Source organism: Callospermophilus lateralis, chromosome 20, assembly GCF_048772815.1.
Source record: "Callospermophilus lateralis isolate mCalLat2 chromosome 20, mCalLat2.hap1, whole genome shotgun sequence".
Lineage (NCBI taxonomy): Eukaryota > Metazoa > Chordata > Mammalia > Rodentia > Sciuridae > Callospermophilus > Callospermophilus lateralis.
Window position 1 is genome coordinate 7,107,272 of NC_135324.1, and position 18,634 is coordinate 7,125,905.

General features: G+C 43.0%; 1 protein-coding gene across 2 annotated transcripts in view; it reads left to right on the plus strand.

The window, feature by feature from the left end:
• The window catches only part of Srgap3 (SLIT-ROBO Rho GTPase activating protein 3), a 246,053-nt gene that overhangs the window by 106,007 nt on the left and 121,412 nt on the right, over positions 1 to 18,634 (plus strand). For both annotated transcript variants that reach the window (XM_076841053.1, XM_076841055.1), the window contains exon 2: positions 18,127 to 18,319. In XM_076841053.1, the coding sequence (XP_076697168.1) occupies positions 18,127 to 18,319 (193 nt within the window). The remainder of the gene's footprint in view (positions 1 to 18,126; positions 18,320 to 18,634) is intronic.

Below are 18,634 nucleotides of genomic sequence, written 5' to 3' on the forward strand. Positions count from 1 at the left end.
GAATTCTTTGTGGGAAGCCCCTGTGTCCATTCTATTGTTGGGCCCTCCTGTACTAGCACAGAGCCTGGCAGATGATAAGAGATGTCCAGTGAATGCTTAAATAAATGATGAAATATAGAAATGGAAGTTAGATAGAAACTGGGTTCTCCACATGTTAGGAGGAAGGGAGAATTTTTAGTATTTTAATAAAACATAAAAATTTTATAAGAGATAGAAAGGAAAATGTCCATGAGATTTCCAGGTTTAAGTAGAACCAAGATAATTTGCATATCCCTCTTGAGTATTCTGGGAAGACTTGCTAGAGTTTAAGATCAAGCACTTAACTTAGAGAGGAAAGAAAGGAGGAATCTATTGGCATGAATAACAATGGCTTTTTAGGTTTAAACATTTGAGGTGCATATGTAGCAATGTAAGGGTCCAGCGAAACGTCGGAGGGAGAGACCACAAGAGACTGGCTCCATGCAATTGGCAGAAGGGGTTTTATTGATTCAGCATGCTGAGGCTCCAGGCTCACTCAGGAAGATAGAGCAGCCCAGAGCCCCGAGCAGAGGTCAGGCAGAGCTTAAGTACACTTTTTGGAGAGGGCGGGGGGGGGGGCATTGCATACATCAGAACAAATCATCATGAGGTGCGGGAAAATTGAACAACAACTCTGAGACCTGGTTAGTACATTTACTGGCGGGAACAGATTGGACGGGGGTGGTTGGTTACTTTTAAGCGGGTGAACATTTAAACTAATTGGTTCTGGGGCCCGAGATACCTACGTGTCACTTCACAGAACCCCAAGTTATTAGACAACCAGAGGAGTCAGTGAGAATATTTACTGGGCAGCTCGGGTATTGTCCTAACAGCTACAGGGATTACAGGTTTCGGGGGTAGCAGAGGAATTGTAACAATACTTAATCTTTACTCTTTAACCCAAGCCCTGCAGTTAGAAACTTCACAATGTCTGGTCTTTTACACTTTAACTCTGGCTCTGCGGCTTAGAATCAGCTTAGAAATTTTACCTTTACAGCATTAATTGAATAATCAGGCCCTGTGACAAGCACTTTACCTGCATAACTTCATTCGAGGCTCTCAACAACATCTTGAAGGAGTCACTTGATTTCTGTAAACTTGAGTTTCCACAAGTAAGAGGAAAAAAAGGAGTTAGGAAATGGGCAGAGGTAGAAAGAAGAAAAGAGCATTCCAGATAGAAGAAATAGCAAGTACAAGGGTCCTGAGGTAGAAAAAAATTTGTATGTTCCAGGGAAAGAAGGAAGTCCCGGGAGCTGGAAGATAAAAAGCAAGGGTAGATGGGACAAGATAAACTCATGGAAGGGAGAGACTGTGCCATGTAGGGTCTTGAGGGCCACATTAAGTCCTTGGTCTATATCCTAAAAGCACATTATGGTTTTTAGGCATTATTCCAAAAAATGATGACAATCTATTGAAGGATTTTTAAAATGAAGGCAGAGAGGGGGGAGTGATAGGAAATTGCTGGTAGTAGCACAATTTACATTTTTTACTTTTCAAAGGATTGATTGAAAATATTGGAAAATGTTGCTAAGAGTATTAAATGGAAAAGGGATGGGAAGGCCCGTTCAGGAGACCATTGCGGTTGTCTAGGTCAGAGATGATGGGGGACCTTTACTAGGGTGGTGGCCGTAGAGATGGAAAGAAATTGATTCATATAGAAGTGTTGGGGGAATAGAATATATGAGACTTGGTGGTAGGTGGGATGACAACATGGGGCCAGGAGAGGTAAGGGTGATGGCCAGTTTCTAGCTTGAGCAAGGAGGGAAAGAGAGGTGCCATGGCCTTGGACAGGGAATGTCTACAGGTGTGGGGGAGGAGTTTACAGGTAGCAATGTGGGAGGCATCTCATGGCGACAGGGCTGAATGGAACTCCTTGGGAGGAAATGCTGCTGTGATGATCACTGAGGTCCGTAGGACTTCTAAAAAGGAGGACCTAGAGGCCCTCCCTTCCTATTCGGGGCTGGTGGAGCCATTATGTCCCCTTCTTATGGGCCTCACAGTGATCCTGGTTTTGCAGACACTGAAGAACAGCTGGTGCCAAGGACATGTATGCCTCTGCCACACGTCTGGTTGATATTTCATATATTTCCTGTTATGGAGTGCCCTTAGAGGACAGGAGGCTTGGTCCTGGAAACTGGAATGCAGAATTCAATGACATTTCATGCATTCATTTCCCCAGTCAGCCAACCCATAGCAACCTCCTCCATTCAGAAGGGTGAGAATGAGAGAGTCAAGGGTCGGGAACAGGCAACGCAGTAGAAGTAAGAATCTGTTACCATTGTGTTCTTGCCAAAGTGACTGGGGGCGGGGGTCAGCCCACTTTGTACTGAGGAGAAATGATTAGAGGCCAGAGGAAGAGGAAGAGGAAGAGGAAGAAGAAAGGTAGGCCTGGGAGGCTGGAGTTCAAAACCATGCAGTTGGTGCAGGTGGCAGGCACTTTGGCCTACCTCTGGGTGTTTCCTATAGACAGTTAAGCTTACAACCTGATTAGGCCAAAACAGGGCACAGAGGTGTGTTAGTCTCTGAAATTGCCCACTTGGTTGGCATCCAGTGGGCTCTTCATGCCGGAATGGACCTTCATCCAACTACTTACCTTTCTGTAGAAGTCAAGTCCGCATCTTGGTTCGTAGTAGGCCCACAAAAGCATCAGTCAACTGAGTGGACTGACCTAGAGCAGTAAAGCCATTTGCCCAAACCTCACAAAAAATTATTGCCTAAGCAGGGAGCGGAAAGAACCCACTACACTATGCTGCCAAGTGACAAGCTGATAAACATGAACATTTTTTTTCTATTTGGTAGCAGAATCCAAGACATTAAACAGGAGCTTGGCAGAGAGTTCTGTATTGCATTAAAGGGAAAAATATATTTATATTGGGGTAGTAAGTGCTCATTTGAGCTCATGTGTGCATGATTGCATTCCTGCCTGACCACTGAAATTTGCTGCAACATTGGGAGAGGTGTCTATGAAGGCAGCCATTAGCTTTTCCAGTTTAGTTGATCTTGCGTCAGTATCTCAGTCAGTGAGCATGCAAACAGAATTTTGTGCTTATTTGCAGATAGTAGATTCTTATAAAATAGTAATAAGATTACTAAGAAGAATCATACCCACTTGTATAACTTTTATTGTTTACAGAACTCTTTCTTGTGTGTGTGTAATTTGATTTTACCATAATTCTTAGGGTAGGTATCATTAATCTCAATTTACAAATGAGGAAACAGATGAGATTAGTGTCTTGAGGCAGGACTGGAAGTAACCCAGAACTTATTTTTTTTCATATCTGAATTTGAGTATGAAATAGCCTCTTGTTTGGATCTTGAGTGTTCCCCAAAGGCACTTGTGTTGAAGGATGGTCCTTAGCTTGGTGATATTGAGAAGTGGGGTCTCATGAAGGGAAGTTAGGTCATTGGGGGCATGCCCTTAAATGGTATATTGGGACCCCAGCCTCTTCCTGTTTCTCTTTTGGCTTCCTGGCTGCCATGAATGAGAAGTTTCCTTGGCTCTGTGCTCCCACCATGATGTCTGTCATTACAGGCCTGAAGGTAATGGGGCCAAGTGATCATGGACTGAAACTTCTGAAACCATGAGTGAAAATAAACCTTTCCTCTTTTAAAGTTGATTTGTCTCAGGTATTTGGATATAGTAATGGAAAGCTGACAAACATAACCTTACCAGACCATGATGTATGCATACTCTGACATTACCTACTCTAAGGCTTATGACCCATTATTAAGCCTTTAGGCAACTATAATCATTTTGTATTTTTTTCTGAGGCTTTTTCACAAAGCTTGCTGGACTTAGTATTTGAAGTTATTCCTCTGGATTCCTTTTATTATGTTTTGCCTCACTTCATCTATCCCCACATACAGAGAGGGTCTCCTGAAGAGTTTATTTTCAAAGTTCACTGATTTACAACATGATTTAATTATGATGACTCTAAGGACTTGATTGATGTGCATCATAAAAATGAGACTCATTCAAATAATCAGGCCCCACTCACTGACCTCATCAAAAATCTACCTCTGCTCTGGGTACAGAAGAGATTGAGGTTCCCTTTGACAGTCTTTGCAGAGTTTTACAAGTTTAAAAAGAAAACACACACTAACACACACATGAGCGCCTGAAATCAGATCCTTCATGTTTCTCCCTCTCTTTTCCAAAAGTCAATTGACAAGAATTTGCAAAGTTGCCAGGATGAAGTCACAGATCATAACTCATGTGGCTTTCAGAAACATAAATCCCTCAACCTGCTGTACTGACTTTCCATCCCGTGGCTAGCCTCTGGGAGTAGTAGCTACAATGTGCATAAAATTTTGGGACTTCACTGTGGCCTCAGCCATTCTTCCATGTGGCATTCTCATTAGAAGGTCAGGAAAATTCATCCTGCATCCTATTACTGTCAGGTGAATGCACACATGGCCAGAGGCAACTTCTCAGGGAAGATTAGCAGCTCTTGTGCAGGTTGGGCATTTCAGCATGAGTTAATGGGGTCCAGATGGAGGCAGCTTTCGGGTAGTGGGGGCCACCCTGCTCTGCGTTTGAATCCAGCAGGGCCAGCATTAGCTGAAGTGAGATTTGCTGGGAAGGTTTCCTGGAGCCTTAAGTTGAAGGCTCACAGATGGTTCATATTAGCAGTTATAGCATTAACATTAAGTGAATTTCAATATATTTTCTCAGGTCTTGTGCTCTTTATATTGCTTTCCACTGGGTCTCTAATCACATTTCTGTTATCTGCCTAACTCTTGGGGATATTTTAGATTGTCACCTCTAGAAGAGATGCTATCCTACTCTGCCCAACTACCTTCCCAGGGCCTATTGCTATTATTTTAAAAAACTGGCTGCCCCTCCTCATATTAGAGGAGTGATGACTGTTATGTAGAAGATTTGGGAAATCCAGAAAAGCTCAGCAGTTAGAACAGGAGTTGGCAACCTGTGGCCCACAGACCAAATCTGGCCTCTTGTCTGTTTCTGTAAATAAAGTTTTATTGGAACATCCCTGTACATTCATTTCTGTACTTTCTGTGGCTACTCTTGTTCCACAAGGGCAGAATTGAGTACCAGAGACTGTATGGCCTCCAAAGCCTAAAGTGTTTACCCTCTGTCTCCTTATGGAAAATGCTTGCCAAACCCTGACTTAGCATATAGGCGTCTAGTAAGTTTTTACTGATGAAATGAATCCATCTGTAATGTGTATCCTTTAATCTTTTCTCGGTGTGTAGGTAGCTATGTTTTGGGAGAACTAAACCATAATCCTATTTTTGTAACCTAGTTTTGTCATCTAACAACACATTATGGGCATCTTCCTAGGTCACAGAGTGTTGTTGTGGGACACAAATTTTAAATGGCATAGGAGTTTATTGCATAGATAGATGTGCCAGGATTATTTAACCAGTCCCCTGTTGCTGCATAGTTATATTTAGGTTTTCACTTTTGTAAACAATTCTGTGATAAATATCCCAACCAATTTTTTTTGGTTTGTGTATTTCTGAGCCTAGATGGGGAATTATTCCATCTCATATTGCTAATAATTTTCTCCTTAGGTATATTTTATTTTCCCACACATTGGGGGATCTCTTGAAGACAAGGATCTGTTGTATACATATTTCTATCTTAGTACCTTCTGCCATCTCACACATATGTAGTAGGTGATCATTTAACATTTGAGCTGGGGCACCGATATAGTTTCTATACCACTCATAGATGGTGCTCTGTAATTCTTTAGAGGTTTCAGAGTGGTATAATGTACATTGTATTTGTTTCCACTGTCTGATGTAGCAAGCTACCACAAACCTGGTGACTTTAAATAACTCTCACTAATTTTCTCCTTCTGGAAACTAGGAATCTGAAATCAGTTTCACTGGACCAAAGTAAAGGTGTTGGCTGAGCTGTGCTCCCTCCAGAGGAGCTCAGGTGGGGAAACAGTTCCTTCCTTGTCCCTTCCAGTTTCTGATGGCTGCTGGTATTCGTTGGTTGTAGCAGCATCACTTTAGTCTCTGCCTCTATGGTCACGTTGCCTTTTCTTCTGTGCCAAATCTCCTTCTTCCTGTCTCCTAGAAGGACATCTGTTACTGCATTTAGGAGGTCACTCAGATAATCCACAATAACCTCATCTCAAAATCTTTATTCACATCTGCAGAGTCTTTTTTTGCCCATTAAGAAAATGTTCACAGATTCCAGGAATTAGGGGCTGGATAGCTCTTGGGCGCCATTATTCAGCCCAGCTCACATATCATTTCACTTACTCTTTCAAAAATATTTCCAAGACCAGGTTTGGCCGTGAGCACCAATAGTCTCAACTACTTGGGAGGCAGAACCAGGAGAATCGCCTGAGCCTGGGAGTTTGGGGCCTGGGTAACATATGGAGATCCTTGTCTTTTAAAAAAGTGTGAGGGACTGACTTGGTGACAGGTGCTGGTTCTGTGCTGACTTCCTAATGATAACCTGGCGGGACTTGGATATGGAGAATTGTGGATGAAAGAGCTGAGCACTGGCAAGATGCTGGGAGACCCCGGTTCTGGTATCACACTGGGGTGAGGCTGCATAGTCCCTATTCCTTTTTGTGAATTAATGGGTTGAAGTGAGGAATGAGTACTACTGAGAGTATACGTGTAGGGCAATTTTAGGTGGTTCACTGAGGCAGAACAAAGTAATGTTGACTCCCAGAAAGAAACAATACTTCCTCCCTGCTGATGACCTTATAGAGAAAAATCTCTGTTAGGTGCTAGTGTATCTTCAACACTTCCTTGAATCCTTGCCAAATTCCTTTTATCCAGAGGAAAGCAGATCTCTTTAATAACATAACTTTGCTATATTTATTATTTACAGTTACCTCTCATTAATGGCAAGTGATTTGGATTTTTCAATTTATAGTAGTACCAATGAAGCATCCCACAAAAAAAGTGAGGTGATTTAAAGAAATATTTAACTAAATATACGACTGATGGTTTTCAGAGAGGCACACTGTGAAGATGGTTGTGAAGTCTGGGAAAGACTTAGAAGTTTCCAGACTGCCCCTGGGCTATCTTTCTGTTTTAGCTCTCTCTAGGAAGAGGATAGAACTGAAAACACAAAGAGAAGCATCCTTAGCCAGAGGACGCAGCTGGAAATGCTGCATTAATGAATTCTGATCTCTTCCCATTTAAATGCATCTGATCCTTCAGGGACCATTGGGCAGCAGAGCCGTGAATATTAATCTCCTGTTGAAATTGATCACGGCCCACGGTAACTCGGAGCCTCTGGTAGGAGGAGGCCTGGCCTCATTCTGGCTGATCTTTTCCTTTCATGGAACATCTGGAAGGCATGGAGGCAGCTTCTGTCTGACTTCTTCATGGGAGGGGCTGCCTGTGATGTGGACACGGCACAGATGATGTGGGAAAACCCTCCTGCCCACTTTGCTTTCCCTGACTGCCTCCTGCTCCAGAGCTGGTTTAGCCATCTGAGAAGGAGTACTCACAGGGCTGGGGACCTGGGCTTCTGCTTTTGGATCATGATGGGATGTGGGAATCTCCCCTCTCTCATCTCTTCTCTTCAGCCACAGATGTATATTCAGGGAGGCATAATGGTAATTTCCTAGTAAGTTTGTGACCATACCATTTCTTCTACATAGAGGAATATTTTCCTGATTGACAGTATCATCATCATCATCATGATATTAAAACACCATCAAAAAACATTTGATTTACTAAATAACTGTTTTTATTTTTTCAAACTTTAGCCTGTCTACAGTGCTTCCTTTCTGGGGCACGGGTGGTGGTGCGAAGTGGAGGAGGAAATGCCAATCATTTCACTCAGTACCTTCCCAGCATATGTGTACCTCATTCCCCCAAAAGCGGCAAGCAGATGTGGCTGACTTGGTATAATGCATAAGACAAGCTGTCTTATGCAGTCAGAAGACTCAATATTTAGGTAAAATTAGGCAAGTCACTGCACTCTTCTATGCCTCAGTCTCCTCCAAAAGCTGTAGTGAGGTTCAAGGAGACAACTCACAGGAAACACTTAAGATCCATATCTGCTCTTATTGCTTCCATTTTGCAAATGGGAAAAGACAAGGCCCAGAGAGGTTACTTAGTCACATAGCTTGCCAGCTTCCAGACCAATCTCTGAATTTGGCCAAGTCTGATCCAGCTTTTGATACTGCAGTGCCAGAGGCCAGTTTATAAGCCTGAGACCACGATAAGAATTGAGAATCCTTTCTGGAGCCCTAAGGAGCAGAGCTAAAGGTGGGCAGCACTGGGCAGAGCTTCCGGTGGATTCTGGAGTCAGGCAGGACTGGTGTGGATCCTGATTCAGACAGCTCCTTTCCCTTCTTTGGGCCTCAATTTCCTCCACTATAAAATTGTGTGATATCCACTTTCTCTTCTATGGTCAGATGTAGTGGTGGATGCTAACTGGCTTGGCTTGTAAAAGTTAATAAAGGAAAGTCCAGTGTCATTGGTAGGGATCCTTGGTTCAACGAAGGAGGGAGAAGGAAACAATAAGAGGTGCCAAGCCCTGGCTAGCATCTGCTGAGAAGGAATTGGAGGGACACGGAAACAGAGGAGTTCTCTCCCAATCACCAGGGCTGCTCCAGTCTGCACACAGGGTGGGGCGGGCTTGCGGCTGCCTACCCCATGCCCAGGTTGCCGGGACAACGCAATGGCTGCGTCTGGCAGTGCAGCTGATGCCCTGCATAGCTGGGGGAGGATCCTGGGTGCCTTTGGGCTGTGGGATCTCCACCAAAAGCAGACTTTTTCATGTAGGGAAGATTGGAGAAGGACTGGGGATGGTCGTAGGGGTAACATAGTACTCCTTATAGTCATGAGATGGTCCCCGGAAAAAAACCTTGCTCAGTGCCCAACACAAGCAATGCTCACTGTGCTTGACTACAGCTACAGGAATGGTTTGTTTACTGAGAACTTGCTATGTGCCACATACTACACGAGGCTACCATCTCTCTCCTTTTTGGCATTCCAACCAGGAAGGTATTATTCCCAGAATAACAGAGAAAACAGAGACTCAGAGAGCCCCAGTGACTTCCCCAAGTGATGTCAATCAGATTTGGACTCCAGGTAGGCTGTCCCCAAACTATTAACATGTACCCTTCCTGCTGGGCCAGACCACCTCTGTGGGGAGCTGTTTGTCTGGCGTCCACTAGGTGTCTTGGCATATTATACATATTTCTAGTCTGATCCTGGCAACCATCCTATAGGGTAGGAATAGGTACCTGTCTTTTATAGATGAAAAAATAGTGACTCCCCTCCCCAGGGCAAGACATATTATTCAATCTTGTGCCAGTTGTTTCAGAGTCTACAATCTGCCCAGTCTATCCGCTGGGCCACACTGTTTCCCCCAACACTGGAGTTGGAGAGCAGGGGACCCCTCAGGATGTTGGGCCTTGGGCTAGGCAATGAGAGCCTTCATGATTTTGCTGTTTGGGGGAGTTTGTGGACTCTTGTTAGAGGACACGTGCACATGTTCTGAGTAGTAAAACAGTGCATCCCTGCCTTTCAGGACCTTATTATCCACTTCAGGAAATCATAAATGGCCATAGGAAGCAATAATAATAAATGATAACCATAGCTAAACTTTATGAAGCCTTGAGCACAGTGCTGTCCAGTTGATGTTTCTGCAATGAGGGAAATATTCTGCAACATGGTAGCCATAAGCCACATGAGACTTTGAGCATTAAAAATGTGGCAGGTGTGATAGAGGAATGAATTCATTTGAATAGCCTCATGTGTCCTGTGGCTGCTGGCTTGGACAGTGCAGAGGCAATATGTGTGAATCCCAGTGCTGGGAGTGTTCTCTGCATTATCACTTACTGTTCTCACAACAATACAAGGTTGATTTTTATTATTCCCATCTTACAGAAGAAACTGAATGCCAGGGAAACGAGGAAACCTGCCCAAGTTCTTCTAGCTGAACATGTGGCAGGGTCAGGAGTTGAACCAATGGGCAGGTGAACCAAGCCCATTACATTGTACTGCAGAGGTGAGGTTCCCCTCCATCACAGGAACGCCTGAGGTCAAGGTCAGAATGCCTTAGGATGGATACAATGACAACCAGGCACAGGCCCAGTGCCAATAGCACCAACTTGACAGATGAAGTGTGGGTGGAGACAGGAGATACAGTGGGTTGAGATCCCTGAAAGGGGCAACCTTGGGAGCCCAGAGGGAAACATCTTGGCCCGCGGATCTGGTGATGGTGGTTCCTTTCTCCTCTTGCTCTGGGTATGAGCCCTTGCTCTGCCACTTTCTAGTGGTCCTGGGCAAATCACTTCCCCTCCCCGAGTCTGAGTTGCTTCATCTATAGAAGTGATAAAACTGCCTGCATCAAGGGATAACTTGATGGTCAGGTGAGATCATGCCTAGGGCTGAAGAGCATTGCCAGCGGTGACATTGTGTGCATTTCATCCTTGTTCACTCCTAGGACTTAACAAGGGGTGTGGGGGGAGGGTATGACAGAGTCCTCCATTGAGCAGAGGCAACAAACTCTCTCTTGATCTTGACTTTCCAGTTGAGTCCAGACTGTGAAAGAGGGTACCAGAAAAGTCAGATTAGAATAAATTAGAATTTATTCATTTATTCATATGTGATGCTGAGAATCGAACCCAGTGCCTCATACATGCTAGGCAAGCACTCTACCACTGAGCCACAACCCCAGCCCCTCTGGCATCTCTTTTTTAATCCAAGAGGGCTATCTGCAGGCTGGGGACAGAGGCCTCTGGGGGGCAAGTTGGTATTCTTAACTGGACAGACCTGTTAGCCAGAGCTGTAGATTTGGCATCAAGTTTCTGGCTTTGTCTGATTTTATTTCCCCTTCTTTTTCTATTATGGAAAATTTCAAACATTACAATAGTAAAGAAAACAGTATAACAAGCCCCTTCCCCATATCTACAACTTCAATACACTTCAACAATTAACTAAGTCAAGACCAGTTTTGTTTTACCCAAACCTCTACCCTTGGCCCTCCTCCCGACCCTGCATTATGAAGCAGATCCAGGCATGTCTGCTTTTTAAACAATTCCTCTGATCCTCTCATAAATTTCAACTTGGAGTATAAATTGTTGCAATTTCAAGGGAGGGCAGTTTAGCAATCTTAAAATCCTCATGTGAATGCCTTTCGATCTGGCATTTCCACTTCTAAGAAGATATCAGACATCATTATCCATTATGTACATGTATTGGAATGCCACACTGTACCCTATAGATATGCCTCAGTTAATAAATATATTAAAGAAGAATGTTCATACAGAAGATATTCCTACACATGTGCAAAGAAAAGCTTATATGTTATAACCAACTTATAGTTCAATAAAGGGAAATGGCTAAAAATTTTTAAAGTGAAATTTTACAGTGTCAGAAAACAGAGGAATTTCTGTATATGATGATATAGACTGGTATCCAGGACGAATTCTTAAAAGGAAAAGGTAGGGTAAATAACACTGAATGATATGCTATAATCTGTATCCCAACAAAGGAATTAGTATATTTGAAATACACATTCCCCACGTGCCCATAGATAAATGCCATTATTACTTGTGGAATGCACATAAACCTGTTACCTTGGTAGCCTTGGTGGAAGGGAACTTAGTGGAAGGGAGCTAGGTGAAACTTGGTAGAAAGGGGGAACTTGGTGGAAGGCTGGTGGAAAGGGATGGGAGAGAGTCTTTTCTCTATCTGCCATTGTATCTTTTGAATTCTTGTATCTAATAATTCCCTTTTTTTCTTGTAAACCTGAAAAAATCAATTTTAAAAAAAGATGCTTATCCAAATAAGTTGAAAACTTACGTTCACACAAAAACCTGCACACAGATATTTATCACAGCTTATTCATAGTGGACCCCAATTGGAAGTACCCAATTGGTAAATGAATAAACAAACTGTGAATTAATTACTCCATACAATGGAATAGTATTCACTGATGAAAAGAAATGAGCTCTCGAATCACAGACAGACATGGAAGAGCTCTAAATACATATTGCTGAGTGAAAGAAGCCAATGTGAAGAGGCTACATGGTGAATAATTCCAACTGTGACATTTTGGAAAAGTCAAAATATGGAGACAGGAACAAGATCAGTGGTTGCCAAGAGTTCGGGGAGGAGAAGTGGAGAAAAGGGGAGGGATGACTAGATGAAGTACAGGGGACTTTGAAGCCAGCAAAACTATTCTCTATGGTATTGTAATGGGGGAGATGTGTCAGTATTCATTTCAGACTTATAGATGTACAAACTCCAAGAGTGAACCCTAATGTAAAGTAGGGCTATTTAAATATTTTAAAATAATAGCATATCAACATTGTTTCTTCAATTGTAACAAACATACTACACTAATAAAAGATGTTAATAATAAGGAAAACCAGGTAGGAGAAAGGGGACGTATGAGAGCTCTGAACTTTATGGACAAGGTTTTGGTAAACCTGAAACTGCTCAAAACTAGTCTACTCATTTAAAAAAAAATCCTGATTAACTGGAAACTGAAGAATTTCTCTGCTCCTTTCATTTGTGAGACTTTGATTATCAGGAGCTGGGGGTGGCCTCTGGGTCTTATGATGAGTGACAGCATTGGCACAGGCAGGCACAGCTGTGTTTAGTGAGACTATGGACTGGAAGATGAGCAGGAGCATGATGGGGGATGGCTAGAGAGTTGTAGAGTCTTTGTTTTGAATGCCAGAGCAAAAATTCAAATGGGGAGCTATGGAGAATTATACCAGAAGAGTGACATAGATTTGTGCTTCAGGAACCAGGGCTGCTGCATTAGTTCTGCCCCTTCTCTGGACCTCATGCCCCAGTTGGTGAAACTAAGAGGTTGTAATAAGTGATCTTTGAGGTCATCCTCAGCTCAATGGTTCTGAGATCAAAGCCTATCCCAACTCTTCTTCCTTTTCCTGCCCCACCCCTTTTCATTTTTCTGCCACTCAGTGCTCTGCTGAGGCTCGATCTGTCTCCTCAGGGGAACATTGGCTGAACAAAGGCCATGGGAACAATCTGTTGTATTTTATTTTTTTTGTTTTCCTCTCTCTTTGAAATCTTGAAGGAGAAAAGCCAAGTCCATGCTGGCTTCTAGCAGCAACTGGGAAGGGAGGGAGTTAGAGGTACCGAGTTGGGCAGTCAGATCACCTGAGGGTGGCAAACCAGAGCAGGCTATAGAGGATGCTCCTGCTGGGGCCTTTTCTTGCTGGAAAACCTTGGCTCTGACCTGTCCAAAATGCTGGCAGGCCATTCAGGGCCCCGCCTGGAAGGCCCCAGCTGGTTGTGTGAACTGGGGAAGTTCTCTGCTCCTTCCAAATTGTCTCCTATCATCACCACGTGATTTATGAGCGTTTCCTCTAAAATATGAGAACACTGGCTCCTGATGATACCCTGGAAGGGAGGAGGCAGCGGCTGTAGCATTTCTAGTAAGGAAGATCCCTCTGGCTCTCTTCTTGTTAGGAAGAGGATACAAGAGGTAGAATACAGATGGGCAGAAGGTGCTTTCTGTTTTGTTTTAATCTGGAAAACAAAGCTAATCCATGAAACACAGAGCTCTGTAGGGACGTCAATCCTTCATACAGTGGAGAACATTATTGTTACTTTCTGAGGGATCTGGGGTTGATCCCTAGCTCTGCTATGTAGATGTCACAGGCTGGTGACATCTCTTGAGCCTCTATTCCCTTTCCTGGGGGCGGGGGAATGGGAACACTAGAAGCACCTGTGCAGTCCATGTTGGGGAAGCACCTAAAGTACTCGGGCTGGGCCTGCCACTCTCCCTGCACTGGCACTTATTGCTGGATTATGATGACAGCCAATGGTCTAAAAGTCTTTGAACAAAACATGGAAAGCATTTTCAGAGTGGTGTATAGTGTGCATGGTGTGTGTGGTATGTGTTGTGTGTTTTGTGCATGTGTGGTGTATGTGTGTAGGTATGCATTTGTGTCAGCTGAGGCTCTCATAATCACACTTAGTGCTCTTGGCAAAGGCACTTGATAAAGGTGAATGGCAGTTTTCTGTATAGATACCGATACCATGATGACCTACTGTGTGTGCTGGGAGAATCTGCCTTCAGAGCTTAAGTTTCTTTTGAGGTGATGGCAGATATGGCATGCATACACAAAGGAACAAGCACACCATAACCAAGCACTGCCAGGCAGTCTGAGAGCAAGTGGAAGTCTGTGGGGAGTTGAGAGGAAGCCCCAGGGCAGCAGCGGCGACCTTGTGGGAGGAGCTGTGCTTGACTCGGGTTCCAAAGCTGTGGTTTTCTGCCTATTTTTTTTTTTTTTTTTGGCTGCCTACCCTCTAAATGAACTTTTTGAGGGAAAACAATCTCTTCCCCTTCATACATTTTAACTTGACACCTAAAATGTTTCATTCTAAGTAGCTACAAAGGATGTATTTCTGCTGTGTTTTAAATATTGACATCTTAGATTAACATTACACCACTCTTCCATCAAATGGAACTGGGTGCAGTGGTGCACGCCTGTAATCCCAGCCTCCAGCTGAGACTGGAGGATCACAAGTTTGAGAGGCCAGCCTCTACAACTTAGCAAGACCCTGTCTCAAAAAAAAAAAAAAAAAAAAAAGAAAAATAGTAGGGGGGTGGCTAGAGATGTAGCTCAATGGTAAAGTGCCCTGGGCTCAGTCCCCAGTACCACAAACAAACACCATCAAATGGAAACTAAGTAACAGCAATTTTTTATTTTGTCTTTTCATATGTAGATAGTAAAATGCACAGATCTTAATTGTTTTAACTCTTAACTCAATAATTTTTACCAGTGTCCCTATCCGCTAAATCAAGTTGAGGGACATCTCCAGGACTCTGGAAAGCATCTTGTGCCCCCTCTCAGTGAATAACCCCTCAAAGGTGACCACTTCTCTCATCTCTATCATGATAAACTAGCTTTTCATGATTTCATTTGTTCTGGCTGCTTTCAGTAAACACAAGGTCTGTGGGTTTCAAGATTGCTCGGCAGATTAGTAGTAGTACATTCTCATTGTTGAATAGTATTCCACTCAATCATTATTTCACATTTTAAAAATCCCTTCTACTCTTATTGGATATCTAGGGGCATTTCTAATATTTGCCTATTAAGTTGCTATTCTTATTTCTTTTGGGATATATATATATATATATATATATATATATATATATATAGTCATGAGTGGAATTGCCAGGTCATATGATAAATACCATAATACATTGGAATCCTTTGTCGTTCAGCAAAAATACCAATAAGCCAGCTGTGGTGGTGCACATCCATAATCCCAGCTACTCAGGAGGAGGTTGAGGCAGGAGGATTGTAAATTTGAGGCCAACCTGGGCAACTTAATGGAGACACTGACTCAAAATAAAAGCAAACTTAAAAAGGTGGAATGTAGTTCAATGTTTGAGGCCCTGGGACCCTGTGTTTAATCCCCAGAACTGTACATACACACACATACACGGAGGAAGGAAAAAAATACCCAAACAAGTAAGAAATATTTACATTGGGGGCTGGGGATGTGGCTCAAGTGGTAGCGCGCTCGCCTGGCATGCATGCGGCCCGGGTTCGATTCTCAGCACCACGTACAAACAAAGATGTTGTGTCTGCCGAAAAACCAAAAAAATAAATATTAAAATTCTCTCTCTCGAATGGAACAACAACAGATGAGATAGAGAGGGAAGATGAGAGGGGAGGGGAGGGGGGATAGTAGGGGATAGGAAAGTCAGCAGAATACAACAGTCACTAATATGGTATTATGTAAACATTGTGAATGTGTAACTGATGTGATTCTGCAATCTGTATTTGGGGTAAAAATGGAAATGCATAACTCATTTGAATCAAATGTATGGAAGATGAAAAAATAAATAAATAAATTAAAAAAAAAAAGAAAAAAAAATTCTCTCTCTCTCTTTAAAAAAAAAGAAATATTTACATTCGTCCTTTGTCTTCTGAAGTTCATAATTCCCTCCTACTTCCTTCACAGACTTTTACCTTAATGTATTATGGTTTAATTTTTGATTGATTATCATACTTCTTTTTATCCCAAACGTATATGTAAATTGAAACGAACATTTTACATTTGTCCTTTGACCATACGATTCTAAGGATCTTTCCTTTGGATTAATTTATCATTTTAGTGATTGCTAATAAACAGCTCATTAAAATAATATTAATACTTTGCAAATTTGATAGACCATTAGACATACAAAGTAACATTTTGTAGGAAATGATTCTCATAATAAAATGGATGGGGTGGGAGATGACAGTGTTGCTCAAACTTCAAGGTACATAAGGATGACCCAGGGAACTTATTAAAATGCAGGTTCTGATCCAGCAGGTCAGGGCTGGGGCTTGAGATTCTGTTTTTTTCTTCTCTTCTAGCTTTACTAAAGTATAATTGATATACAGAAAGTAGCATACATTTAATGTATACATCTTGGTGAGTTTGGGCAGTTCAATGTTTTTAAGTAATGGTGATGCCTCTGGTCCATGATCCATACTTTGAGTAGCAAGAATTTATAGTCCTTGATTAAAAAAATATTTGCTAGCACCAGCATTTTGATTTGTCCCTCCCTGTTTTGACACCCAGATTTTTTGACACTTTGGGATGCTGTGCCACATTCAGATTCTGGATGCATGAAACGCTGGTCTTCCTCCTGTAAAATAGGAAACAGGACCATTGTGAAGAGGGAGAGTTTCACACCATCTATACACCATCTGCACTTTCTCAGGCAGAGTGGTTTTAGGAAAGAGTGGGAATGGACACTTTTTGCTGAGGATCTGAGGTGGATTTGTAACTCTGCCTGCACGTCCCCTGGGGTATCTTTATCTACAGAGAGGGTCTGCCCCATTTTGCAGATCAACTTTCCGAAGGATGCTAAAATGTTGCGGGTCACTATGTCAGATAGGGTGCACATTTGAGCAAGTAAGATTGGACATTGCAAGGACTGGATTGACAGATTTGGAGGCTCCACTGGGAGAGAAGTCCTGAGCAGTAACATTTGGGAGAGGGTGCTGGATGGTTTTGAATTCTGGGCTAAGGAGTTGGACTTAATCTCGAGGCAGAGGTATTTTTGAGTGGATTGCTGGTATGAGAAGAGTGTTTTGGAGAGACGATCTATAGAGAACTTCAGGAATGTCAGAGAAGGAGTTCGTTACATGGCGATGGTGGCAGTGACAACACTAGGGCTTGAAGATGAGATTGGCTGTAGTCATGAGCATTTGGCTTCAATTTTTTAAAAAAATATATTTTTTTTAGTTGTAGATAAACACAATATCTTTATTTATTTATTTTTATGTGGTGTTGAGGATCAAACCCAGGGCCTCACACATGCAAGGCAAGCGCTCTACCACTGAGTCTCAACCCCAGCCCTTGGCTGTAATTTTGAAGTCTGACTCCCAGCTCTTGAACTTTTGTCCTGGTAGTACAGACCTGGTTTGCCCCATCAATATTTCCTGAAGTGGGCTACATTCTTCTAGTAGCACTTGAGATGTTTATACACGGAATTCAAGGTAATTTAAAGCAGAACACAGCTGTGTCCTTGAATAACACTAAAACCCAAGAGCAAGCAGCGTCCCCTTCACAGCCCTTTCTCTGTCTTCACTGTACCTGGAGAAGATCTTTCTTTAGCCCTCTCAGGCTGCCATTTCCCTTTCTTGCTAAAGAGCAAGCAGCTGAGGAAGAGGGGCCTTTGAGTAACTGATTAGACAGGATTGTACAGAATTCTTGTTTTTGTTGAACTCATTTCCTATGTCCTAGGCTGCTCCTGGTTCTCCATTTTACTATAATGATATGCAGCTTTTCATTTTAAGCAAGTTCACATCAGTAAGAAAAGTGAGTCCATCTACTTGATTATATGGAAGAAATAATAATTTTGCTGGTAGCATTGTGAGTATGGTAAAAATTGTGGTGGCAACATGCAGTGATTCAAGTTTGGGAAACAGGGTTAGGTCGAGTGGCCAAAATGGCACGTGTCAAGTCTTTGCACTAATGCTCTGCCGAGCAAGGTCTGGGGTCTAACCAACATCCAAGAGGCTCTAGGGATCACGTGGGGCTGCAAGGCAGGGGATGCTTAGATTGCAGTGCCTGAGCTGGCATTGCTGGATCAACAGGGTGGGTCCAGTACTGTCCCCACCAGCAGCCTAACTAATGTTCAGCTTCTTGCTTCTGCAGAGATCCGCACGCAGCTGGTCGAGCAGTTCAAATGCCTGGAGCAGCAGTCAGAGTCGCGGCTGCAGCTGCTTCAAGATCTCCAGGAGTTCTTCCGCAGGAAGGCTGAGATTGAGCTTGAGTACTCCCGCAGCCTGGAGAAGCTGGCCGAGCGGTTCTCTTCCAAAATCCGCAGCTCCCGGGAGCACCAGTTCAAGTGAGAAGTTGCTGTGGGGTCCCAAGAGATGCTAGGGGCCACGCTGGACTGGGCGGGCAGTTGGTGGCAAAGCATCCTGGGACTTGTTAAAGGCAAAGGGTGTCCTGTAAGATGCTGGTTCTGCAGGTTACTTATACCTCCAAGCCTCAGTTTTCCCAGTGCATAAAGTGAAAGACCAAAATAGTTCTTACATAGGTTGCTGTAGAGAATGAGTAGCCCAAGGAAAGTGCTTGTCATAAACTGTAAGCACTCAGTATTGCTTTTATTATTACTATCCTATCAAGTCCAGGCATGGATTAACCTCCATTTCCACCC